The sequence below is a fragment of the Rhineura floridana genome, chromosome 4 (assembly GCF_030035675.1).
Source record: "Rhineura floridana isolate rRhiFlo1 chromosome 4, rRhiFlo1.hap2, whole genome shotgun sequence".
NCBI lineage: Eukaryota > Metazoa > Chordata > Lepidosauria > Squamata > Rhineuridae > Rhineura > Rhineura floridana.
The window spans coordinates 60,674,137-60,702,022 of NC_084483.1; the positions used below are offsets into that span (position 1 = coordinate 60,674,137).

General features: G+C 41.4%; 1 protein-coding gene across 4 annotated transcripts in view; it reads left to right on the top strand.

The window, feature by feature from the left end:
- DDX43 (DEAD-box helicase 43) overlaps window positions 1-25,149 on the top strand; it is a 41,343-nt gene extending 16,194 nt beyond the window's left edge. For all 4 annotated transcript variants that reach the window (XM_061623127.1, XM_061623128.1, XM_061623130.1 and 1 more), the window contains 6 exons: window positions 1,371-1,498; window positions 10,816-10,925; window positions 18,457-18,595; window positions 20,225-20,312; window positions 24,014-24,143; window positions 24,518-25,149. In XM_061623127.1, the coding sequence (XP_061479111.1) occupies window positions 1,371-1,498; window positions 10,816-10,925; window positions 18,457-18,595; window positions 20,225-20,312; window positions 24,014-24,127 (579 nt within the window). In that variant the 3' untranslated portion in view covers window positions 24,128-24,143; window positions 24,518-25,149. The remainder of the gene's footprint in view (window positions 1-1,370; window positions 1,499-10,815; window positions 10,926-18,456; window positions 18,596-20,224; window positions 20,313-24,013; window positions 24,144-24,517) is intronic.
- The last annotated feature ends 2,737 nt before the right edge of the window (window positions 25,150-27,886 follow it).

The following is a 27,886-nucleotide window of genomic DNA, read 5'->3' on the forward strand; positions in this document are numbered from 1 at the left end:
GCGCTTTGGAAAACATCTCACCTGGGTCAAAGGTGTTTATAGGTTTCCTGAATTGGTTTGGGGTGACTCCAGGTCCACTTCTTCTTTTCTCCCCCTTGCCCCCTTTCACTATTCAGAATCCCAAACAACTATAACACTTTTTTCTTTTGGAGAAGTGGATAGAATGTGCAAACATCCTTCTCAATGACAAGCAGATTGGCTCAGGACAATTTTAAAAAAGTAATGGTCTACAACTTAATTGGGACAGAATTGGATGCAACTTGAAGGCAAGATTGCCCGTTTCAAGGGCATGAATACTGTCAAATTTCAGAAGTATAGTTGCAGTGGTTTTCCTGCACAGGCAGCTGTTTCAGTTTTTGGGTATGTAAAGAAAGAAATCACTTACTCTCCCATAGAGTTTTGTGGGCTCCTGCTGGGAGGAAGGGCGAGATATATATTAGTCTAAAAACTGCAGACATGAGAGGCGCCCTCTGGGAAAGAAACCAGTCAAGTTGCAGACAAAGACCCAGGATAGGCTCCTTTAAAATGTGAATGAAAAGGGCCTGCTTTCTGGGTAAAATTGCCAGGGCTGTCAATTGCCAGGGCTGTCAGTTGTGAAGAAGCTTCTCTCTCCCTCCATCCAGGCATCTTCCTTAAGCTTAAAGACATAAGCTTTGCTCTTGGGAAGCTGCACCCGCCCCCAGAGCACTGGGATTAGACAGCACTAGTAAAATCATTTCCTCTAATTACAAGCTAGATTTGTCAGTCTCGGTGGAGCTCTTCCTCCACCCTCCTGGTATAGTTGTTTTTGTCTGATCACTGAGGTTCCATGAAGCACTTCAGGGTTCCCTGCTGTGACTCCTGCAGCTTTGTAGAGATGCTGTTTCACCTTGGGCAAACCCAAAATCCCTCCAAGTCTTCACTTTTGGATTTGGAATTCTTCCTATGGGAGAGTCCTGCTTTACCCATCATATAGCAAGATGATTGGATGCCCAATTTTCCCACTGTCATTTAAAGGGATAATACTTTAATGTGACATGAATCAGTCCCACTGAAGGCATTGAAATTATAAATCTGGATTCTCTGGCCTGTGGTTTGCCGTCTAAAGCAGATAGTTGATTCTTAATACACACAACTAAGAAAAGAAATGTACAGCAGCAGCAATGATTCAGGTGGAATTTTTTTCCCAAGTAAACATGCCAGAATCTATAGTTGACAGCTAGTTCTAGTCAGAACTCATGTTCAAAATCTGAATGCATAATACCTGAGTAGGCTTGAAACTTATTCTTTCAGTGTCCCTAGCTACAACTTAGTGTGTACAATTCACATGCGACATTTTGACAATATTCAGATTTCATTCAGGTTTCCTTTTATTAAATTTGGCTTCACAGGCAGTAAATACAGTAGAGCAGAAGGTTGTTATTATTCCAGAAGAAGAAAAAAGAGCTTTTACACGTTACTTCATTGACACGATGAAGTCTGAAGACAAGGTCATCATTTTTGTGGGAAAGAAACTTACGTATGTAGAAGAAACCTTAACACAGATATTTGGCGTAACTACTTATGCTTGTGCTTCACTATTAACCATTAAATATGACTTGAAGCTGCCATTTATCAAGTCAGACCATGGGTCCATCTAACCCAGTATTACCTTATTCTGTCAGTAACTCTGCAGGGTCTGTAGCAGAGGTCTTCTCCCATCACCTTCTGCCTGATTATTTGGCCTTCTTCATGCAAAGCATGTGTTCCTCCACTCAGCTATGGCCCTTCTTCAGCAGAATGCAGTGGTTTAAATTTAGATTCTTTATTTTCAGTTTTTCATATTTATGATGTGCTCTAAATAATTACCTTTCCAAGAAATAACTGCTGGGTGTTGTTTTGACCTCTGTTGTGCCCCTCCCACCCTCTTGGAGTCAGGTTCCATCTTAAGCTATATCTAAGCGAGTAGTAGTTCAAATATGGACTCTCATCTCTTGAAACAAGCAGGGTTATCTCAAGCTCCTGACTTCATGGAGGAAGCATATTCATTTTTGTTTTGGGCTTTGGTTTTTTTCATGAAGAACCAGTGGTCTGTTTCTTCCTCTCTTTTTTCCCTTCTATTATTACATAGTCTGAGATGCGGTGCTGCACACCTCAGCACTTAAACACAAGTCACTTAAGAGTTTGGTTACCAGGAACCATGAGAATTACCCATGAGAGAAATTACTTGTTTTCTTTTGGTTCCAGGGATTGTATCAAACTAAGAAATAGTTTCTTGAAAAGTCATTTTTAAACACTATATACATAAAAGTATATTTAATGAAAAGCATTGCATACAATTATATAAGCACAAAACCTAATACTTTCCTAAAGAGAGAGACAGCAAAACGCAGCAGACACGCAAAGTATAGTAAGCTTAGAAGAACAATCAGGATATGTCTTGATGCTTACCAGTGTTGTTCTCAAAAGACAGAACTCCTTGCTACCTTACTTTTTTCTGTATTTATACTAGCTCATGATGGTTTTGTATGTGAGACCTTACACAAAACTTCTGATCTCAATCTTGTCAGAAAACCTCGATCTTGATCTGGGAATTCTATGTATCTTCCTTGCTTTCATCTTCAAAGCTAGATTTTATCAAATGTTCTACCTGGGCTTAGGTGGACAAAAGTTCAATCTTTACCCCTCTATGGTGATAGGGCATCAGGTCATAAGTAAAAGACAGTGAAAGGTATTTGCAGTTATAATGTCTGGGGGGGGGGCTGTCACTCTCTCTGTTGAAGGAAGGAGAAAGATCCTGCAATGGCCCCATGAGCAACAGAAGCCATTCTGTTCAACATGAAGAAGATACCAATAGTCCACCCCATAGGTCAGGGGAACCTCAAGCCTTGGGGCCAAGTGACTCTGCCTAGGCCACATACCCCTCCACAGACCACATTGGTTGCTCCATCAACATTTAGCCTCTGCTCCCACCCACCACTGGCATGTGGCTCTTGGGGATTGCCCATGAGGGGATGTGGCCCTTGGGATAATAAAGGTTTCCCACCCTGCCTTAGGCTGACTCTTCCAGTCAGGAAAAAATTGTAGCCTTGTATGTGCCATTGAAATTACCTTTCCTGTGGCATGCAGCCTATGAAGAGCACACAGATCCCTCTAAAACTGGCAAGGAAAATAATTGGAGAATATTGTGCCAGTCCTGTATCTATGTTGGTTACCCATGTTTCCAAACTCAGTTTAAAGTGTTGCTGATAACCTTTATAGCTGTTAAATGACCTGTGGACAGGCTACCTCAAGAATTTCCTTCAACCTGCTGAACTAGCCTGCACTTTTAAGAATTGATTTAAAGGCCATTGCTGCTGGAAATATAATACAAGGGGCAGGACCTTTTCAGTTGTTCCCTTCATATGGATATTCAATTGGACCTCTGTATTTGATGGATTTTGAAAACGATTGTTCAGACAGGCATTTAATGTAACTTTTTCTTGTATTAACTTTTTATGGCACTGTACTAAAGGCTGTTCTAATGTTATTGTTTGCATAATGTCTTATTGTTTAGATGACTGTTGTATGCTACTTAACAGGACACTCCACATAGAAAAGTGGTAGAGTAAATAAATTGGCTGAAAAGCATGAGTTTCTTGCAGAAGATCTTTGTGCTGTGTTTGAGGTGATAGTCTACCCCAAGTTTTAAAAATCCGATTGTCTACAAATGGTGTAAGAGTTTGAGTGAGGGTTCTATGTGGTGCTGTAGGAAATCCCATGCAGATTTCTCACATATTTTGGAGCTGTAAGGGGGGAAATATAAATGGAAAGAACACTTTGTTTCATCTTGGAACAATTTATTGGCTAAATCAGTCGACCTACTTTGTATATTGTAGAAGAAATAGATATGGGAATAATTAAGTCTGTTAACATCTGCAAAATGATAACACCTGCAAAACTGATAATTTTATTTGAAGAGGTGGGGAGAATCTTGTTTTTTTCTTGAGTGGTTCTACACAATATAGGATATATCTCACATTAAAGATGCATATTATATAAAACTATTAGAAGGAGGTTATAGAGAATAAATTGACCCTAATATGTACCTATTACATATTTATAGTGTTAAAAAATAAGAATGGGAGTCTTGGGGAAGCAGATTAGACAGCCCTAACCCTGTCGTGTCCAGGACTGGGCACAGTAATCAGACCAGGTTGTGAAAGCAATTCAGTCTTTATTAAAGTAATATCCAAACAGAGACTTCGCCTTCTCATGAAGGAGCACAATACACGTGTCCAGCGACATGCAAGAGAGTTGACAGAACAAAGGAATTCCCGCCCCTCCTTTCCTTATTAAGGGGGCTTTCTGGCACGAATTCTCTCACTCCGCCTTAGGGTACTTTCCTCCCCGCCCCTTCTCTCTCTTCCCATGGTTCGTTTTTGTTTTCTTCGGGTTCGTGGTGATGGGGGCAGTTCTACCTCCTCCCCTTCAGAGGATTCTATCTCGGGTATTGGAGAAAGAGGGGGGTGAACGTCAGGCGGGCTTTTCTCTGTCTGAGGAGGGAGTTGAGCTCCCCCTCCTTCCTGGTCTAACTGCTGTGGCTCGATGAGGGGGGTGAGCATGGGAAATTCCTCTGTAACTTTGTCTGCAGGAGTTTCAAGGCCTCTTCGGTTGCTGGGCAACACTATTTCTGAGAGTTCTCTCCCCCCCTCCTCACTCAGCTCTGGGAAACTGATCTCCTCATCGTCTGAAGTGCTAGGGTCCCAATCCTGCATCCTGACAAACCCTGGGATAACCAGCTATTGTTTCCTCTACCTCATATTGTCCTCTTGCCTGTGTACTAACCCTGTCTTTCACTGTACTTTTTTTGCTGCTGCAGCCTAGATTTTTTTAATTCATCATTTGGTTTTGGAATATCTGGATATTAATTCACAGATAAAATTCTGCCTGGGTTCTAATTTCTATTAGAAGGGTGAATAGTCAAATAATGCCTTCTGCCATATCCTAAAATAAAAACTTACTTGATCATTTCTGCACATTCATTTCATTTCTGTGGTACAATCTGGATGCTAGGGTTTAGTCTACTAGGAGAATTTGTATATGGAGAATTCTGCCTCTGCTCAAAGGATTTGACTAGTAGCTGCTGATAGCTCTCTTCTTTATGAATTTGTCCAATCACCTTTTAAAGCTGTTCAAGTAGTGGCAGCAAATTCCATAGTATTGTGTGAAGAAGTACTTCCTTCTGTCTGTCCTGAATCTTCCACTATTCAGCTGGATTAGATGGCCTTCTATTTATATGGGAAGGGATAAAAACTCCACCCACTTTCTCCACACCATGCATAATGTTATACACCTCTTACCATATCCTTCAGTCACTTTTTTTTCTAAACCAAAAGCCCAAATGCTCTAATCTTTCTTAATAGGCAAGTTGCTCCAGCTCCTTGATCATTTTTGTTGCCCTTTTCTATTGCTTCAAGTTTTGGGATTGGATCCAGCTTAGTTCCACAGATTTCAAGCATGATTAAGTTAGCTATGACTAATTCAAGCCCCCTTGATTTCAAGGGGACTACTCTAAGCACTCTTAATTGTGGATACATTCCATTATTTTTCTCTGTACTTTTACTACTTACCTAGTATCAGTAATGGAAATTGACCGCCTTCAAGTCGATTCCGACTTATGGGCAACACTATGAATAGGGTTTTCATGGTAAGCGGTATTCAGAGTAAGGTCAAGGGAGAGGAACCAGACAAAGTACGATCCAAGAAAGTCCTCAACGGCAGAACAGGCGGAGGATAACAATGTGTACATTGCAACTGCTGTGAAGGTGGATGAAGGCTGCAGCAGATAAAAGACTTCAAATCATTGTGATATCCATGCCATTGGATCATAGCCTTTTTCTGTCAAGATTGTGTGTTGATCGTCATGCGCTGATCTCCCCACATAAAACAAATTCACGCACAGGAGTCTTCAAACCAAAATCCCATGGTGATTGGCAAATGGTGATGGGGGCAGGACTGTGAAATCCGGAAGCCCCTAGTCATGGACCAGCACACGGGTGGTGGATACAGACTCAGTCATCCTGGCTCAAGGACAAGCAGTTGAGTAGTCCGGCAGCTATATCTACGACTGAGCAGTCCTATTCAGGATCCACTCTGCTCACCCCGTATGGGGAGGGGGCTAGAAAAGGTGCCCTAAACATAGTCTGCCTCATCTCTGTCCCTGACGGGATTACCGCGTCCAGTGGGGTCACCACATAGCAGTCGCAAAAGAGAATTGAACTTTGGAACATGGAATATATGGACATTGCTGGACAATACAGATAGTGAACGTCCTGAATGAAGGACTGCCATCATCGCGAGGGAGTTGAGACATTTTAATATTGACATAGCACTCCAAGAAACTCGAAGAGCAGGAGAAGGACAACTGAAGGAAGAAAAAGGTTGTACCTTCTTCTGGAAAGGACTACCAGAACAAGAACAACAAATACATGGAGTAGGCTTTGCTATTAAAAATAATCTTGTGAAGCTCTTGTAAGAAGTTCCTATTGGCATTAATGAATGACACTCAACTCTCCGGTTAAAACTTGCCTGCTTATGCACCAACATTAGATGCTGATGAAGACATCAAGGAAACATTTTATAACCAGCTGGACACCATCTTCAGAGATACCTAAGGAGGATAAAATTATCCTCTTGGGCAATTTCTATGCAAGAGTTGGGCGTGGTTTTGATTTATGGCCAGAAACCATTGGGAAAGGAGGAGTTGGCAATAGCAACCTGAATGGCATTCTACTTCTGACTAAACGTGCAGAGCATAATCTTGTTACAAACACACTTTCATCAGAAAAATAAATTTAAAACATCATGGAAGCACCCTCAGTCAAAACACTGGCGTCTCCTGGATTACATAATTGTCCATGCCAGAGATCGTCGTGATGTACTCCTCACTAGGGCCATAACGAGTGGCTGATGACTGCTGAACAGATCACCTATTAATTTGATCCACTATGGCCATTAATATTGTTCCTCAATGTAGGCTCCAAGGAAGAAAACTAAGGTGTAAAATGAACATCCATGCCCTTCAAGATCCTATTAAGCAAGCCTGCTTTCAAACAACTCACAAGAAACATCTACCTACGGAACTCCCTGAAAATGTCGAGGAACACTGGATTAAACTGAAGACATCCATTATTGCAGCATGTGAACAAATTATTGGATACCAAACTAAGAAACATCAGGATTGGTTTGATGAAAATGATAGTGGGATTGAACGTATCATTAACAAGAAAAGGAAAGCCTTCCAGATATGGCAGAAAGACATTAACTGTGCTGCTAAGAAAAAAATCTATGCCAGTGCAAAGGCTGAGGTCCAAAGAAGCTCTAGAGAACTTAAGAATGCCTGGTAGATAAAGAAAGCTCAAGAAATCCAGCACTTTGCAGATGCTCACGATGCATGGGTTTTTTGAATGCCACAAAGGCCATCTATGGACCAACAAATCACGGTACAAATCCCTTACATTATATGGATGGTACCAAACTTCTTAACGATAATGTGTCTATTGCACTGCTCTGGAAAGAGCATTACCACGACCTCCTTAATCGTAACTGTTGTGGCTGGTGAGGTCTTGCAAATCCCACAACAACAAATTAGAGATGAGCTTGCAGTATCCCCTAATTTGGATGAAGTCAGTAAAGCCATCAATCAAATGAAGAATAACAAAGCTAGTGGTCCTGATGGGATTCCTGCTGAAGTCTTTAAAGAAGGTGGGCCTGAATTTACACAACAACTTCATAAGCTCATAAAAAAAATGTGGATGAGATCCTGGAAGACTTTAGGGATGCCATAATTATCACTCTTTTTAAGAAGGGTGAGAGCACAGATTGTGGGAACTATCGAAGTATCTTTTTTCTTGCTACCACAGGTAAAATCTTTGCAAGGATCCTCGCAAATTGCCTCTTGCCGATCTCAGGATGTCCTCCCAGAATCTCAAAATGATTTCTGCCCTTCTGCGGGAACAGTGGACATGATCTTCACTGCACGACAGCTTCAAGAAAAATACCAGGAGCAGAATTGACCTTTATATATGGCGTTTATTGATCTGACTAAGGCTTTTGACACTGAACCGAACCGTTCTCTGGATCATCCTTCTGAAAACTGGATGCCCTCATAAATTTGTGAATATTTTGCGACTCCTTCATGACAACATGACAGCAACGGTTTTGGATAACAATGGTTTTAAGAGCGATCCATTCAAAGTCGGATCAGGCGTAAAACAGGGATGCGTCATTGCTCCTACCTTATTTGCTGTCTTCATTGATATGATTCTACACCTTATTGAGGGGAAACTTCCTACTGGTGTGGAAATCATATCAAACAGATGGAAAGCTTTTTAATCTCAGTAGGCTGAAAGCAAAAAGTAAGGTAATGTCAACCTCTGTTGTAGAACTTCAGTATGCCGATGATAATGTGGTCTCCGCACATTCAGAGAATGATCTTCAAACTATCCTAAATGTCTTTGCAGAAGCATATGGAAAGCTTGGGCTCTCACTTAATATTAAAAAAACCAACGTGCTTCATCAACAGGTGTGAACTAGTCCCTCTGTAGCATCATCAATCCAGCTTAATGGTGTGATGCTGAAGAACATTGATCACTTTCCCTATCTTGGCAGCCATCTCTCTGTAAAAGCTAACATTGATGCTGAAATTCAACATTGTCTGAGCTCTGTGAGAGTGCCGCATTCTCCCAAATGAAGCGCAGAGTGTTTGAGGATAGAGATATTCGCAGGGAGACCAAAACGCTTATTTACAAAGCCATTGTACTACCGACCTTACTGTACGCTTGTGAAACGTGGACCATCTATAAACGCCACTCCCAACTTCTTGAAAGATTCCACCAGTGCTGCCTCCAGAAAATTTTGCAAATTACTTGGGAAAACAGATGGACTATTGTCAGCGTTTTGGAAGAAACTAAGACTACCGGTGTTGAAACAATGATTCTTCAACATCAGCTTCGCTCAACTGGCCATATTGTTCGAATGCCTGATCACCATCTTCTGAAGCAGGTACTTTACTCCCAACTTAAGGATGGAAAAAGAAGTATTGGTGGACAGCAAAAGAGATTTAAAGATGTTCTTAAAGTGAATCTAAAAATATGTAACATGAACATCAAGAACTGGGAAGTATTGGTCCATAAACGTCCCAAATGGAGGTCGGCTATTATCAAAGGTGCTGTGGACTTTGAAGAAGCACGAATACAGGGCGAATGGGACAAAGGAGCCAAGTGGAAGCCACGTCAAACAAATCCTCATTGCGACCATCTTCCATCTGGAAACCTATGTCCTCACTGTGGGAGGCCGTGTGGATCCAGAATTGGCCTTCACAGTCACTTACGGACCCACTGTTAAAGACCTTATCTTGGAAGACAATCTTACTCTGCCATAAGTGATTGCCAATGAATGAATGAAAGTATCAGTAAAGCAGCCTGATTTCAAGTGTGTCACGTGAGATCAAGGGACCAATTAGGTTTGGGTTTGAGCGGAGTATTTAAAGCCGCTCCTTCCCTCAGCGTTTGCCTTTTTTGCCTCACTGCACCCTCCCTCCCACCCTCGTCAGTATGGGCTTAGCTAGTCGCCTTACTGGGGCTGAGTAGGAATTTTTGGGAGGGGGTCCTGATTTCAGGATCCCTTTGGTTTTGCCTACTCCATACTGCTTGGGTTTAATTCGATTGGCGTGTTGGGAAGGGTTGTGGTGTTTAGCTTGGCTGGCATGGAATTCGGGCAGGTGAGGTATATTGGGTTATTTTGAGGCGGTTAAAGTATACAGGTAAGGGGCACTCCCCAGGGAACCATCAAAGCTTAATGCCTGGTGGCGAACTGAGGAGTGTCCTTGTGGGACCTGCTTGCACATCAGGGTGAACGCCTGTACGGCGGGGCCATGGTGCGGAGGTTGGAACCACAGCTGACTTCAGCAGCAAGGAGGGAGGTTTTCCCCCACGTCCTTGGCTATGGAGTTAAGGTCTGAAGAGAATTATTTGCCTTTAGAAGGCGTGGGAATATTCCCACATTTGTAGGAGGCCTCACCTGCCCGAAGCAATTTAATCTGATGAATTGGCTTATTTGCATTTGATGTTGAATGTTATATTTAATAAATATAACATTATTCCAGCTTGTGTCACGAGTCTTCTTGGGTGTGTGGGCAATGCAATTTCTGATAGTGAGAAATGTCAGAAAATACTTATTACAGTTTATTTCTAAATATGAAAAAGCATTTTGGTATGTAATCTTGATAGGATGCTTTTTCTTTAAAATATTCTTAGTTATCTCATGTTTTATAACAATACAATTCTTTGCACACAATTTGGGAGTAAACCCCATTGTACCCTCAGATTTACTTGGGAATAAACATGCATAGGACTGATATCAGTCAGTGCCAAAGAAAGCTGTTTGCGGTATATCTTGTGATATCAGACAAAGGGTATGCTACACACTCTGTTATCTTTCATATACTATTGCTAGTTTAACATTTGGAACAGGATGAACTCCTTTGTTTTTGCATATATTCTGTTATGGTGGACTTAATCTAGACATTTTCTTCTCTAGCTGCAGAAATCAGAGTTCTGTTCTAGTTCGTTCCTTGTCTGTGAAATGAGGATATTTACATCTACCTCTTTTAGGCTAGTGATTTTTTAAAAATATATGGAAGTCTGATCGATGCTTATAAAGTTTAATATCTGGTTATGAATGCTTAAAGAACAGGACATTAAATGAGTTTTCTTGGACATGCAGAATAGAGTACTAGAGACAGGGGTTTGAGTGCTTACTTGTAACTATGTCTCCCAATGTACAAATCAGTATGTGTTTAACTTTTCTAATTAGTGCCGATGATCTGTCGAGTGATTTTGGTCTTCAGGGAATTCCAGTTCAGTCTTTACATGGTAATAGAGAACAGTGTGATCGTGAACAGGCTTTGGAGGACTTCAAGAAAGGTAAATTTGCAGTTGATCGAAATGAGCTGTAGCATAAGCATACTAAACAACTGATCATAATGTGTGTGAGAGAAGATGCGATTCCACTCGGCTGTGAATTTTTTTTTACCAAACAAATTATATTAATGTGCAACATATACATAACTAGGAAGTCTCTGGCTCTGTTTGCACACAATTATAAGCCAGACCGATGACTTCCACTGTGCTATTTCCCTGGTGCAAGCAGAATAAACAAACCAGAAAATCCCTTTTATTATGTCTGAGCCAGGAATAGTGGTTTGTTGTTCCCTAACAAACCATGATCATTAGTTATTGTGAAGTCATAGTTTGTTGTTGACTTGCTGATGTAGCTTTTTAGAGACTAGCAAGCCACAGTCCTTGGTCCAGATGTAATCCAAACTTAAGGCTTACTGGTTTGTTTATCTTATTCATGTCAAGGGAGCAGTTTAATTGGGATCAGTCTGGCAAGGTGTACCAGCACTCATTTCATTTCTTATACACTACAATAGGTCAAAATCTGGCTTATTGTTACATGTAAACATAGCCATTGAAAGAAAGTAGCGTAAGAATGCCATTGCAGCAACCCAACCGTCCCGCCATAAGAATAGCAGAGAAACAGACATTGGAATGTGTTCTGACTGGTTCTGCCAGTCTTGAAATGTTTTGTTGAAAAATAAGGCTCTTTTTATTATTGAGGTGCATTTACTAAAAAGGCCTGAATATTAACCAGACATTAGCAGAATAAGGGCTGTTTATGTATTGCGTTTTTGTTTTGTATAATATTGTAAACTAGTATGAAAAGCATTGGCTGTTTCCAGTCTTACTTGTATTTGAACACACATTGTACATACATAAAAGTTGTCAATTTCTCCAGAGGTGGTGAACACACAACATGGTGAGTTACACTGCCACCTAGTGACCGGAAACAGGAAACAGACTGATACTTGTCAGTTAGCCACGCCCATCCCTCAGACAGTTTCATGTCTCAGACTGGAACAGACGTGATTTCTTTCTCACTTCACATCTGTCCACTGTTTATCAGGCTTGTGTTTTTAAAAGCTTTTCCTGGTGTGGATGTGGTGTGAGTGAATCATTTGAGTGGTCTTTGTTGTTAAGATACCCAGCATGTTCCTCAGAACCAGTCTGTTTTCTAATCCCTTGTTTTCTGCACTTTAAAACAAAACACCTTTGTGTCACTTGTGTTTGTCTCCCATTTGTTTGTGTGTGTGTGGGATGAGTGAGAGCCCAGGCTTCAGGATAAATCCTCAGCAAGTTCTGTATTCACCTGCTTCAACAGCGCTTTTCTCCTTCCCCCTCTCCCTCTTGCTGCACGTTGTAACAGAAGCTCAGAGTTTTTGTGAACTGTTCAAAATAGGCAAAGTTACAAAAAGGCAATCCCACACCACAATGCCAGGTGTTGGAGAAGCCCTTAAGTCCCACTCAGACTTCGCTGCTGAGGTGAGTGTTGGGGGAGCAATAGACAAAATGGCTAGTGCAACTGCTTCAGCACCTTTGAAATTAACCACCACATCCACAATTGCTTAGAATGCCGGTGGCAGGACTCAGTGTCTGTACTGGCTTCCGCTGGGTTACTAGAAGCTAGGAAGGAATGCTATATGGGAGAGGAGTTGCCAAATCGACCTGGTCTATAGAAGCATTATAGCTCAGCAACAGGTAACAGACCACCGCACAGCTGAGCTTCTGTCAGAGGAGGAAATGGCGCAAGAAGCCCAGATGCAAATATAGTAATCAGTACTGCATGCAGTGTCCAATTCAAGTGATGAGTTTGTAGATTTCCAGGTTCCCCCCCCCCAAAAAAAAAACGACCACCAGACCCAATCTATGGATGTCACTAATAGCTCTCTGGCTTATATGAACAAGGATGGGGAGGGGTTACATGCTCTGCTTGTATGCATTCAGAGCAGTTGGGGCAGCAGCAGTTGGCACACTGGAATGCAGTGCGGCTCAGTTGTTTGCATCTATGTTGCAGCAAATAAGGGAAGTGATACTAGGAGATTTATCACAGCAGTTAAAAGAACAGCAGCTCAAATGCAAACAACAGCACCACCTCCTGGCTAAGATTCCACACAACCAGTTTTAAATCAACCAAGCTGTAGGCAGGTAGTCCACTCTGACACACAGTAGTGGCTTCCAAACTGCAGCAGAAGTCAAAACATTTTAAGTGTTAAGTGTTCATGTATTAAGACCAAGGCTGTATCAAGTATACAACTCTTCTTCAGATGAGGGTGCAGACTTCCCAAACCCCCATGAGGTGACAAAGAGAAGGGTTTCTGGGCACATGGCTACATCTAGAAATACTTAGGGACATGATACTGTGTTAGACCCAACAGACTTGTGGGCCCAAAAAATTGAAAAAGTTGAATAGAGTGGTGTGGAAATAGAAACGAAGGTTTCACACAGGTTATTTAAAGAGAACATTTTATTCCTTTGCTGTATAAAACCTGAGCAGCTTTAGATCTCGGTGATCCCAGCTGAGTTCATCCACATGACTTCAAAAAGTGCAGAGGTACTGAAGGGAGCCAGCAACTAATGAAAGCTGGAGTGCCAGCTCCATTTAAGAAAACAATAAAGGCAGAATGGGCTGTACCTCTACAGTCCCAGAGACTTATGTCTTTGGCTAATATTACTTGTTGGAGCCAGACTATGGATCAGCTAAGATTTCCAACAGTAGATTCTCCCATAGCATCTTTAGCGTCTAAGGTATTATTTCTGAAAGAAGAAGCATAGCCAAAGGACAAAACACATAGAGTAGATTATGTGTTGTGCAAAGTGCATGAGGCATCTGCCTTGACACTTTAGCCTTGATTTTTGCCAGAGATTCTTTGGTGTGGATAGATGAGATGGTGGATGATCTGACCCAGTGTCAAGAAAGGAGATGGAAGACCCTTTTAAAGATTATCAGGACAACGGTGTTTGTGGCTAATGCAGTTAGACTCCACTCAGTTTGCAACAATATCAACGGTGGCCCCAGCAGCATAGAACCTGAGAGGCAATTGAACCTGGCAACTTCACCTTATGTCATGGGGAAGCTTTTTGGAGATGAGGCGCTGAAAGAAGTGCTAGTGGACCCAAAGGAGAAACAAAAGTACCTCCTGTCTTCTGCTAGGAAAAATGAGAGACAATTCAGATGTTACATGCCTTATCCACAGACTGACCATCCCTTTCATAGCCGAGGGAGAGGATTCAGAGGAGGAGCTCCATCCTGGTCCAGATCCAGATTTCCAGTTTCAGGAAGCGCAAACTGTCAAAAAGTCACCCAGGCAACCCCCCTTACCCCAGGGTAATTGTCCTGGACCAGGCACACCCCGTGCTTCTCCTCACCAGGGCTGAGTTAATCCCAACACCAACCCTGTAAGGTAGGTAGACTGCCACCTTAACTTGGTTTCCCACTCTGAGTCAAGGGGAACTCAGAGCACCCACTAGACTGACAGATATTCCTAAGAGCAAGAGCCAAACTTTTGACTCACTTCTCTGGAGCCTCCAGCCAAACCCAATCCAGTAGTCAGTAGCTTTGTTAAGGTACTGGTTTCAGAGCCATAGCCCCAAATAACACACACCACATAATGAGGCAGTTTATTAAATATAATAAAAGTGCATATAACAGAGCAGCGTACAAATTCCTTTAAGCCCAATACTTTGAAGCACAGTTAGGCATAGTCGACACCTGGACAAAATAAAAAGAGAAAGTTCAGCACAAACCCAAAATAACAAAGCTTACCTAGCCTAAGCTAGAATACTCACAAACAGGAAAAGTGTAAGCCGGTCCCCCCATGGCTCCTTATACCACTAGACATCGCATCAGGTAAGTCAAAATGGGATGGGACAGTTTGGTGAAAGTAACCCCTCTTTTATGGGAATTTGCCCAGCAACAGAGCCAATTAGCCAGTTATGGCACCTCTGGTGAAGATACAGTCCAAGGGTTCACTGCAAGGCCAAGCCTACTAATTTATGCTACTCAGGACTCCTGACCTTGGTACCAGGCACTACAGATAAGATTCAGCTGCCTCCCTTCTCGGCTGACAAGCTACAGCTGGACTATACGAGATGCCCTGGTTTTTCCCAGCTTAGAGCATCCCAGGAACCTATGCAGAATATTCCCCACAATCCCTTTAGGCTGGGCCATTTTACTTTGGCCAAGCTTGCTGTTCTTGACACAAACAAAGGTAAGGCAGGCTCAGGAAACCAAGGTAAGGGATCCAATCCTGATGCTACCAGCAGGAGGTCTTCTCCAACATTAGCACCAGGCATGGGTGGTCCTTACCAATGACAAGTGGGTTTTGAATCTTGTATGTCACAGATTGCTTGTGTAACTGAGCACAATACCATCAAACTGTTACCTGTCATCACCAGTGTCCAGTTCTCAACAGAAGCCAACCATAGTGCAAGAAGCCATACCTCATCTACTGGTCATAGCAGCAGTACAGCCAGTCCCTCCAGATCAACGTTACTCAGGTGTTTATTCAATGTTCTTTGTCATCCCAAAACGAAATGGAACATGGAGAGCAGTACTAGACCTCAATTATCTCAATCAGTTTGTCATGCACAGGAAGTTCAAGATGGAGACACTGGCATCAATCAGGCAGGCACTATGCAAGGAAGAGTTTCTAGTGTCTATAGATTTAAAGGAATCATACTTACACATACCAATACACACAACACAGGTACTTCTTCTGTTTCACATTCAATCATCAACATCAGTACCAGGCAATGCTGTTTGGTCTGGCCTCAACACCGAGAATTTTCACACAACTCATGGTAACCCTGGTAGCGTGTTTGTGCCATCAGGTCTGCATGTGTATCTACATAGATTATCATCTGGTTGCAGACACAGCAGAAGGCCCAAAATGATTGGACAACTTTACAAGTTTTGGAAAGAGGAGGATTTCTAGTGAACTATGAAAAAAGCGCTACAACCGTCACAGTCCATAGTCCATCTGAGGGTGCTGATAGACACAACAAAGAATGGGTAACAAAGATTCGGCAGACAGTAGCCAAGCTGGTCAGGCACAGAACAGCAAGTCTGATCCATCTGGCACAGGTAATTGAGCTACACTTACTGCAGTGGGCACATCATCACTCCAGACTGCTTCAGCAGAGGTCCCATATCGGAGGGCCATAGCATCCAAGAGACATTTGTTAATTCCACTGCGAGCACCTCTGCATCTTTTTGTGCCATAAAGTGAAACTTGTTACAAGGTGTTCCTTTGGAGGAGCAGGAAAGGGTGGTGATTACCACAGATGCAAACATAGCTGTATGGGGGGCTTATTGCCTGGGCCACTGTGTGCAAGGACAGTGGAAGAGCAGCAAAATGAGGCACAGTGTCAGCTGATTGGAACTCAGAGCAGCAAAATTTGTGCTTCGGCACTTAGTCACCAAGTTCTGTGTTGTGTTACTACGCATGGACAATAACATGAACAAAGAATGTGTGAATAGGCAAGTGGGAACTCATTCCGGAAGTCTGCAGGAAGAGTGTCACTGCTACTGGACTGTGCAGAGTCACATTTGGAGTTGTTATTAGCAGAGCACGTAAAAGGTGACCAAAACATCCAGGCCGACTGGCTTAGCAGGCAACAGATACATCCAAGAGAAATGGAGGTTGGCTTCAAATGTATTCCACCAAATACAAGTGTGGTTTAGGAGAGTACATACAATCAGCAGATGGTGAGATTTTATTCAAGGTACCATGGCCTGCATGCAGAAGCAGTAGATGTGCTGTCAGTGGCATGGTTGAAGGAACTTCTGTATGCTTTCCTGCAGATTCCATTGATTCCAAGAGTGTTGGCAAAAATAAGGGCAGAGAAGGCCCAAGTGATCTTAGTTGCGCCATTTTGGCCCAGGAGGCCATGGAAGTCGGACATACTGCAATTAGGTGTGCAGTCACCATGTAGGATTCCATCTCGGATAGATCTCTAGACCCAATGGCTGCTAGTATACCCTTGTCCTTGCAACTTATTGTCTGAAGGTTGAGCAGTGAGCTGTCTTCAGCAGGGTTTTCAAACCAGGTGATAGGAACACTGTGGACATCACAACGTCCATCAATGGCAATGATATATAAGTCAATGCGGTGAACATTTCAAAAGTGGTTAGTGTCCAAGGGGTTATCTCTGGCTGAGGTCAATGTCAATTTTTTATTAGAATGCCTACAATGCAGACTGTCTATGGAACTCAAATCAGCAACACTGAACCACCAGGTGGCAGCAATCTCTTTGGTTTTAAATATTTTGTCAACTCAGAAATCATCACAGTCGTTAAGTAGCCATTCATTGGTGAAGAGGTTCTTGAGAGGAGCCTCCCTTAAGCGTCTATCAATCATCCACAGGTTTCCAAGTTGGGACTTCTATAAGTTACTGTAGGCTTTACGGGGCCTCCATTTGAGCCACTGAGAAAGATGTATCTGTGATACTTGCCATATAAAGTTCTGTTTCTGGTGGCAATCACGTCAACAAGAAGAGTCTCTGACCTGGTGGTGTTATCTGTAGCAAAGCAGCTATGCATTTTCCATGCGGACAGGGTTGTCTTTAGAACAGATCCCGCTTGTGCCTAAAGTAAATTAATATTTTCACAGACAATAGCAACTTGTGTTGCCAACATCTTGCCCGTCACCAAACCCTCAAAAGGAGAAAGAATGACAGTCTCTGGATGCAAGAAGAGTATTAAAGGTGTACATAAGCAGAACTAAATCGATAAGACAAACTGACTCGATGTTTGTATCTTTTAATATGATAATGTTAGGGGGCAGAGTGTCAGCTTCAATATTGGTGAGATGGATAAGAACATGTATTTCACTAGCATATGAATCTTTAAGGTTATGAGTACCAACACACATACTAGAACATTCTACAAGGACAGTGTCCGTATGTGCAGTCTTATCAATGAATGCATCTTTTCTTGAGATTTTTAGGGCAGCCACTGGGGCATTGCCATCAATGTTAATAAAACATTACAAAATTGATAAGTATGCCTCTGCATAGGCAGCATTTGGAAGGCAAGTTCTCCAAAAGGTGCTACAGAAGAATAAAATAACCCACCCAGAAGGTAAAAGCTTTAGAACATCCCACCATGTGGTGTAGTCACCACCTGTGGAGAAGGGACCATTGTCCTGACCCAGAGGGTATTTCTCAGGGGTGTTGAACACAGGCCCTCCCACAGGAAGTTGAGTCCAAGTTGGTTCTAATACTTCACTGTGTAATTACTTCACTGTGTAATTAGTTACTTTCCAAGTTGTATTTCCAGATTGTGTTACTTCCTTGCTTGAGTGTTGCGTGATCTGTTGCTGCTTCTCCTTGCCATGAAACTTCCTGAAGGAGGGATGTGGCTAACTGACAAAGACCAGTCTGTGCTTCCTGTCTCTAGTCGAGGGGGTGGTGTAACCCACCATGTCCTATGTTCAACACCTCTGAGAAACACCCTTCAGATCAGGACAATGGTTTCTAAGTTCAAAACTCTTGTCAGATCCAGATTTGTGTATTTTGTAAGCTATCAATTTACTTCCCATTGTGCTTGTTCTAGGCAGAGTTCGTATCTTGATAGCAACTGACTTGGCTTCCCGTGGACTTGATGTGCAGGATATCACTCATGTCTTTAATTTTGACTTTCCTCGCAATATTGAAGAGTATGTTCATAGAGTAGGCCGTACTGGACGTGCAGGGTAAGTTGAATGTTCCATATATAGTAAATTGGAACTCTGGAGTGTCTCTCTGTTGCTGCTTAGAGGAACATCAATGTTTTGTCCTACATATTCTACATGGGGAATGTCTAATTGACCTATCTGTGCTTGTTTTGGGGGAGGAGAAGGGGAGACATTCAGACACAATTAGAAACCACCCATCTTGCTGAGATGCAAGTGGATATTCAAAGAAAAAAGCAGTGAGGTTTAAGCTCTTTGCTAGTACTTTACCTTAGGTATTGGAACACAAAGTACTTAAAATGCAAGAAGGTGTTTAGACAATTATTCCTCAGCACAATACAAGAAGCCAAATCACTGAACTACCCTTATTTGAGTTGGGCCAGCTATTGGAAGAGTTCCAGATATCAAAACTTGTTTCTATCTGAAATTGGGGGGGGGGGTAGGGGGAGGTTTAACATAGGATCTTAAATTTATCATGAGATTCCCTTCCCCCACCCCCAAAAAATATGTTGGTAACAGAAATTCAGCTTTTCTTAAACTTTCTGGTTGATTTTAATGGGAGTGGAATGTGCCTTCATGTTCTGCTTGTGGGCTTCTAGGATGCATTAGAGGGTTGGAAAACGGTATCTTCTTCTGTGAGGCTTTTCTTAATGTTTCTTGAAGGAATTGTGTGTTGTGTTGAAAACATTTCTTTCTGATACCATTGATTTTTAAATTTAATACCCTAGACAAGTTTAATCTTGTTCAATTGGTCACTTGAATAATCAAATAGTTTTTACTCCTGCCCATGTTTCCCAGATCTACTAATCACTGAATGTCCCCAAAGCCATACTCTCTCCAGAGTTTTAGTCTTCATTGCAGTATAAGGAATGACCATTATCCACTCTGACAGGCTATGATTTTGTATGTCTACTTTGACAGTAATGCATAATGAGTGTTTTAGGATGCCCTATGCAGGGCAATTTGCTTTGCAATTTGCTGTATTTTGTGCAGAAACACATCTACATAGAGCAGAACATTAAAAGCATGAGAACCCCTGCCTTCTACGTTAAATTTTACCCTTGTAGTCCCTTTTAGTACCACTCCCTATATATGTGGTGTGTGTGTGTGTGTGTGTGTATTGTATTTTATGTATTTTAATTGTATTTTATTTTATGTATTTTATTTTATGTATTTTAATTTATTTTAATGTTTTGTGATTTTATTGTTTACAATTTTATTATGTACGTGTTTGATTTTATTTTTGTAAGCTGCCCTGAGTGCCCTATTACAGGGTAGAAGGGTGGGATAGAAATATTTTAAATTAAATAAATAAATAAATAGCGCAGCTCAACTGCTGGTCAATAGTAGAGCCTGGGAGAATTGAAAGAGTAATGTAACATTGATGCAGTTTAGGTAGTAGACCGTATTTCTATGGTCAAAGAACCTTCATAGATTGTATTTGCAAAACCCGTCTCCATATGCTCAGCACAAAAAAGGATTAAATAAATGTGCAAGGGGTAGTTCATAAAGGTGATTTAACTTAATGGGTTTAAATTAAATACCCACTTCTCTTCTCCAAAATGGTTTTAGTTGAAGACAGTTGGTTCTGTTCTTTCAAACAGGGCCCAGAAATATTGGCAATCTTGACAACTTTACTCTTTATCATAGACGCACAGGGGAAGCTGTAACACTTGTGACTAGGAATGACTGGCGGATTGCATCTGAATTGATTGACATTCTGGAAAGAGGAAACCAGGTAATGTTTATCATACTTACACTATCAGATCTGTATCAATCTCTCCAAGATGTTGCAGCAGCTGAGGGCTTCCCCCCCCCCATGTGCCTGAATGCATTCACACCTGCAGGAGGGGCAGGTGTGTGTGTGTGCTAATCTGTCTTTTGTTCCGCTTTATTCTCCAAGTGCACGCTAACCAAGTCATCGGTTCTGATGATCATCCCAAGGCCTAAAAGCACTAACCCCCTCCTCAGTCTGTGCACTTTGTTGTCTGCAGTGCATAATCTAGCATCCCCACCACCAACACATTGTTGCTTAATTATTAAAAAGAAAAAGAAAAAGCTCAGCAGGTTGGCTGAGGATGGGATCCTGGTATTGCAGCAGAAATGTATTTATTTCATTATTATTGCAAGTATATCCCACTTTTCCTCCAAGTTGCTCAAGGTGGTGCACATGGTTCCCACTCCCTACCATTTTATCCTTAAACCAACCCTGTGAGATAGGTCAGGATGAGAGATTGTGTCTGGCCCAAAGTCACCCAGTGGGCTTCATGGATGGGTGGGGATTTGAACCTGGATCTTAGCCCAACACTGTAACCCACTGGTGTTGGGAGACAGGACTGTACATCTTCGGAGTGTCGGGGCGGAGGGGGATCCCAATTTGATTGGACCTTTGCATTAAGAAAAGAAAGCAACACCTCCCTGTCTGCAGGGAGCTTTTAATGAAAAGGGATATTTGGAGATACGGTTTTGCCGCATACCGTTTTTTCAATTAACAGAGACTAAAATTGCAATTAGCATGGGGGTAGTCACGAAATGTTTTGAGCTTACAAAGGGGGGTCCCATACTCAAAGATTGGGAACCACTGTCTTAACACATATAACCTCTAATGCACTTACAATGCAAAATTGAAACAAAGCCGCCATTAACAACCCATCTTGTGGAACCAATTCAAACATAAAAGTAAATAAAAATTATAAAGTCTAAAAGTCACTAAAGGTATGAGAGAACAGAACCCACCAAGTACATATATTTAGGAATGGTGTTTTAGTACTTGGGCACTACCGCTGAAAAGGCCCCCTCTCTGGTAGGCATTCAGCTACTCATAAGGCAGGAACACCCAGAGAAGGCCTTCTCCAGTTGGTGTGCATGAGGCATCCTGACACTAGTGGGTTAACCCACCCCATTGCCTTTCCCAGACAAGGCTATATAACCAGATTTGAGCGGTTCAGCCAGTTCCCTAAACTCCTTTAGTTACTTTTCCCTGTCTCATTTAGATCAGAGCAATTCCTTAAGCTCTCTGCCTCAGTGTTTCTTTCCTTACTGATTGCTCTATTATTTTCTAGTGTTCTTTCCTAAAAGTTATTCAATTACTTTTATCAGTTCCTTTTGAGTTATGTCTAATTCTGTAAAAGGACTTTTTTACTTCTGTGTTAGCACTCCACTTCCCTCCTCTTATTTGCATCCTACTTCCCACTTGCTGCTTAAAATTTGTACCATGTCTTAATGTATATAGCCTCAGGTGGCTTACAATGCAAAATTGAAACAGGCTTGGCAGTGCTGGGGAAAAAGGTTTCTAACCTGCAAAATAAAGCATCAAGACTGCTCAAAATCACCAGGGGAAACAAAGGGGAAAGCATCTGTGATGCTTGTGAATTCACACACCCCTTTAAGTGGCAAGAATGTAACTTTCCCTACTTCAGACTGTGCTGGTGCATGTCTTCCTAAGGGACTGTTTGAAACAGTCACTCATGCCAATGCAGGACCCAGAAATCTCCAGGAGACTCTTTATGAATCAGCTGTAGGGGGAGGCACACCTGCCCTTTCTTGCCACAAACTTGACTCAGTGTTCTTAATACAAAGATTTGATTGTGGTGCCTACATGTTCTTGCCAAGAAGCACCTGCTCCTCACCCAATTAGGGGGCTTAATGCCAAAAGTGGGTGGTACAGGGAATTTGGAGCCTCCAAGAGAGGGCAGCGTACCATCAATTGGCTGGACCTCTGCAAAACTCATCTGGCCCTCAGTTTTCAGTGACTGTGTGTACCTTCATCATGTGCTATTTCCAACAGACAATAGATCAAAGGCACACATCAGGTGGCAGGAAGAGACCAGATCCCACTCCCTCAATGCCAAGGCAGAGGTTCTATCCTGCCCCTTTCCACCAAAGCTTTTTTGGAGGATATTGGGCAGTCACATGTGCATCAACAAATACCCTCATGAAGCCCTGTGAGATCAACCTGTATGCTTCTGCTGAAGTGTGGTAGACGGGCCCTCCTGCCTGACAAGACACCCCTAGTATACTGGTGTACTGCTTCAGCAAATTCCATTGGTGCCTGGATGCCTCATGCACTGTAAAAGATTCTTCCAGTGGGAGTGCATGAAGCATCGAGCCCCACTCCAGTGTAGATGGCACACGAAATATAATTAGAAGGTTATTTTAATTCTTCAGACTTCCTTTTTTTATGGCCTATCTCGAAGGGTTGTGTGTATCTTTTTCTCTTCTATTGCACTGTAGTTTGGCTTGGCAACAAGTACCTTATTAGATAAGTTGGGCAGAAATAATATCATGATCTTTAATAGGGAGGGCAACAGCATGAAGAACAGGTTGAGGGCTGTTTCTTAAGGCCGTGAGCATAGCCTCTGCCTTGTCTAGATTGAGCTTCAATATAAAATAATGGTAGTTGAAGCTCTAATAACACAGAATATATATGTATTTAATTTTTTCCTGGGTGCAATATTGTATCTTTATTGTAAGTTCTTTCCATGCATGATATCTATATGCATGTATGTATATTGTGGATGTCGTGAGGAGAATGGTTGTTCTAACATCACATCTGCCACTTAAATCTCTAGTACTTAAAACTTATTTTCTGCATCACTTTGCTTAGCAAAAGCTTTTACTCTATACCTTTTTGACCAGTAAGAGACTGAATGGGATGCATTCCAAGCAGTTTGCAATGATGCAAAAATTTGCTGCACAACAGACATTAACCTGCCAATCTATCAAAGTTGAAAGTATTGGAAACTAAACAGAAAACTATTCCAGAAGAACTAATAAGCACTTCATAAAAGTCACTTCTACTTTAATAAAATACCAGCACTGAATTTTTAGGAGTTACCAAATGTTTATGCAAGGGGGAACTTTCTTTGATCTGATATGACAAAGACATGTTAGCATTTTACAGTATACTTAGATTTAATGTTCTTGCAGATTTGTGGGATACTTTTTGACTCCAGGTGCACTCTTCATTGTGTAATTGATATATAAGTAGTCCTACAGGCATGTCCTTCTAGGACATTGTCACAAATTTTAATCTACAACGTCCCAAATCTTCAGCCAGTTACCACTTACTGGTTTCCTTTTGGAAACAAAACCCCCCACTGGGGTCCAAATATACCCCAGAAATTGTGTTGTTTACTCAATATACATGGAGAAGGGGCCAACATTTACTGCTCAGAAAAATTCAACCTCATCTTATTTTTTGGCTGATGGTCCTTTGGTATTGTGAAGCACATTTGTGCTGACAACACTGGCAAAAATAGTCTCTGGGGGACAAAGTGACCCCATCCTTCCACTGGAAATCTCATTGGGATCCAAATATACCCCAAAGTTAGCCAGTGTGATTTTTGGAGGGGTCTATCTGAAAGTTAAAACACAGAACAATAAACATTGGTTAGTTGGCAGCTGTATGTATTGTTGATGTGGTTGTCTAATTGTCAGGTAATTCCTGAAGAATTAATTTCAATGGCAGAAAGATACAAGCAGTTTCAGTTGAAAAAAGAAATGGAAAAGGATTTAGGAAGGCCTCGTGGGAGATCTCGGAAAAGCTTTTAATCCATACTTGAACACAGTAAGTGCCTATGGAAATGTTGACAATTTTAAGAAGGCCTTATTTCTCAAACTTTATGCACGCTTACAGCATAAATCTTTAAAATATGGTTCTCTTCAAGCTGCACGATTTACAGGAATTTCAGGTTTCCAGATCTTTAAAAAAATCATTAGAAAATTGAGATAATACACCTTTTTATGCAGCCATTATCAAGTGATTTTGAAGCTGCTTGTCCTAGTCTGGGTCTGGTTGGTTCTTAGGAATTCTTGAATTCTCTGGGTATAAAAAATAAATAGGACTTCTTTGAAGTAGTTTGAGAATAATGGCCTTAATGTGACACGTAATGGGATTTTACTGACTTGCAAAATACATTGATTGCATCTTCTCATCTTCAGGGAGGAAACCTTGTACATAAAGCAGTAATTGTCAACTCTGAAGTTTTATCTGCTCATGAGTACCAACATCTTGATCAACGGAGTTCAAAAATATTGGAAATTAGGCTGGCTTACAATTTTTTCAAATTTTATCTGTTCTCTGTAATGTATTCTAATACAGTGCTGTATTAAAATATGTGGACTATTTTGTTAGGTTTCAGTTTTTGATGCATTTTGGTTGAGAGTAAAAGCTTATACTTTCAGTTTAATACCAAAGCGTGTTCATTCTTGGTTTTGTAGCTTGTAGTCATTTCATTAGATGGGAGAACTTCACAGAATAATGCTGATAAAAGTGCTTATATTTTCAAGAAAAAGTAACAATGAGGCAAACAGATCCTCCCCAACCTCAATTTAAAATTAGCCCTATTCCATGTGTTTTTGTGTGCTACATCTCTTTTATTGGTAAGATGTGGTATATTGACCCATTTGCATGCCTAGTGAATTCCACCTGTAGATTTATAGTGGGTCTGTAAAATGGTGATGGTAGGATACTGAAAGTTTTATAAGAACTGCCTTCAGTAACGTTTTGCTTTCTGAATCTTTATTTGCACTAAAACTGTTTTAAAAGAATAAAGCAATATTATTTTCATGGATCTACAGCTGTTATGTTTTTACTCGGTAAATAATTTTTTTTTAATGCATATCATTTTCACATAGAATGTTCAAGAACTTGCCAGATAATGGTAATCTGCCTTTCTAAACATAATTCTTTTCAGTTACTAAAGCATTCGCTTTCATGTGTTGTCTGAGAAGTCTTCAGCTTCTGGATTCCAGTTCTGTTGCACTTGGAACATCATGCCCTAATATTACCAGGAAACAGAACCAGAGGCTGGGTTAACCATTTCCGGTTTGTATATCAATGGCTCCTGGAGAATTCTGTGCAACAAAAAAGAGGCTACAATCAGCAAGACTGCTGGAGAGACAACCCATCTCCCCCCCCCCCCCGGGCAGGCTTAGCACATACACACACCCTCCAAAACATGTGCCTGTAATTAAGCATCTCTTTTCTCCCCCATAATTGCCAGTAACTTGTTCCTGTTCGGTATTATAAAAATACACACACAGAAATAGGAATTAATTTGGTTGGTCCTATTTCTTAGCAGAGCTGTAAAAATACAAGCAGCGGAATGAGAATGTAAACCAGCCCGCCTTTCTCTATATAAATAACAACAGACACAATCCTTTAGGTAAAAGAAAAAGAATGTTTACTTACAACCTCATATGTTTAGAAGAACATAGGCTTTAGCTTAGAAGAAAGAAAATACAGGTCTCAGTCCATCTTGGTGTTGGTAATGGATGCTCTTAGAGAGAGCATCATGCCATGCGGCCTATCTCAAAGGTAGGAAGATCAGCAGAAGAATGGAGGATATTCAAAAATCCCCCAGGACAAAAGAGAAGGAAGTCAGGTAACTAAACCCCACCCATTAGGAAGTTACATCATGGTAAACAGGTACATGGGATATTCCCCAAATATCCCTTAAAGTGACCATGCAATATTTGTTTACTCTAACAGTTCCTACAGTAAGCAATGCATCCAACTGGGAAAACTCCCATTGCCTTTGCCCCTGAACAGTGGGGTCTCTATGCATTGTGCCCCCATGTTCCTGCAATATAATATAATATAAAGACAACATGGACATATAATCTGAAGCTTTCCTTTCCATATTTATTTATTTGATTTATATCCTGCCCTTCCTCCCAGTAGGAACCCAGAATGGCATGTTTAACAGTGACAGGAAAAGGAGTTGGGCCCAGCTAGGGCATATTTTGAAGGGGGGAATCATAACTGGCATGGCAAATTGTGTATTTTGTACATGTATTGAAGAACTGAGTGCAAAATACATAACAAAAAGCTCTCCCTTGTATTGTGGCTATATAGGTTAAACATGCCTCTTTTTACTTGCTGAGGGTAAATTCCAGGCAAGTTGAAACTGAGGTACTAGATTAGAGAACTTCCTTCTTCCCTTGTTCTTCTCCATCACTATAGATAGGTCTGTGCATTGCTACTGCCAGCATATAACCTCCTCCTCATGAGTCTATGACCCTTAGAAGCAGTCTCCTTGGAAGAGCACTCAGAGCACAAAGCCATTTTTGTCTTAAAAACCATATGTACCTCTATGAAAATGAAATCCCGCTTCAATGAGATATTTTATATGCTCAGATACCACATACTACATTACCTGGGTTTCAATGTAATCAAATTATACACTTCCTGTTAAATCCGGAAATAATGGCTGAGACTACTCAATCTAACAGCCGTTGAATAATTACTGCTTAACATTTTGCAAGATCGAACAAAATGGTGACCAAACTTTATAAAACTCTGATAACCACTAGGGTTGTTTGGTTAGCACTAACCTGTTCTGGGTTCAGGAACTGGGTACTGCTATACCGGAGGAGAAATGGGAAGTGATGTGGTTTTAAAAAAAAAAGCTGAAATCTCTGTTCAAATTAGAGAATTCACTAAAAATAATTCATCGATGCTACAGTAATACCTCAGTTAATAAATTCTCTAGGAAAGAAGCTCCTTTTAACAAAGTTTTGGGTGCACGTGCATTGGGGGGGCACACACTCTGACATAGTCAGAATGTGGCTCCTTGACTATTGGATTGCGGCTGCTGCGGACAACTCTCTCTCACGTGGCTGGAATGGTGCTTCTTCTCAAGTAGCACAGACACCTCCAGAGCAAACAGTGCTTTGAGTGCCCTGGAAGCATTGTTTACTGCAGTCATGTACTTGAGTGTAGGAGAGGATGGCAGAGAGAGAGAGACTAAGCAGAGGGTGGTGGTGGTGGTTGCCCCTTGCCCGCCTGCTCAAGTGTACAGAGAGAACCGTGCTCAGAGTTTTAGATTGTTATAGCAAGATACCACATGATAAAAGTAAAAGCAGGGCAAGCGGCCCTGGATGCATTTTGGAAGAAGCCTTTCAAGTGATCTGTATGCAAGGCTTACCTGACCTGGTTGTTTCATTTCCAACATGCGTATTGTTAGTTTTGAATAAAAAGTTTGTGGAAATACGTTGACCTGCTCTTTTTTTATGGTGCAGGAACCTATCCCTTTTCTTTCTCTGTTATTCCTACCTCTGGTACCAAAGTTCCTGTTAAAAGAAGTAGTGTCCAGAAATGCATGTACTTCCTTAACTGAGGTATTACTGTATTTAACCCCAGTGAAACTCTTGAGAATCATGGGCAATGCAAAACCTGATTGCTGGTGGAATTGAGAGGCATCTAGAATATTTATGTATATGTGGTGGTTTTGTTCACATGTACAATCATTCTGGATACTTGTGTTTTCAGAAATCACCTATTTCAGGTCAAATACTGATCATGAT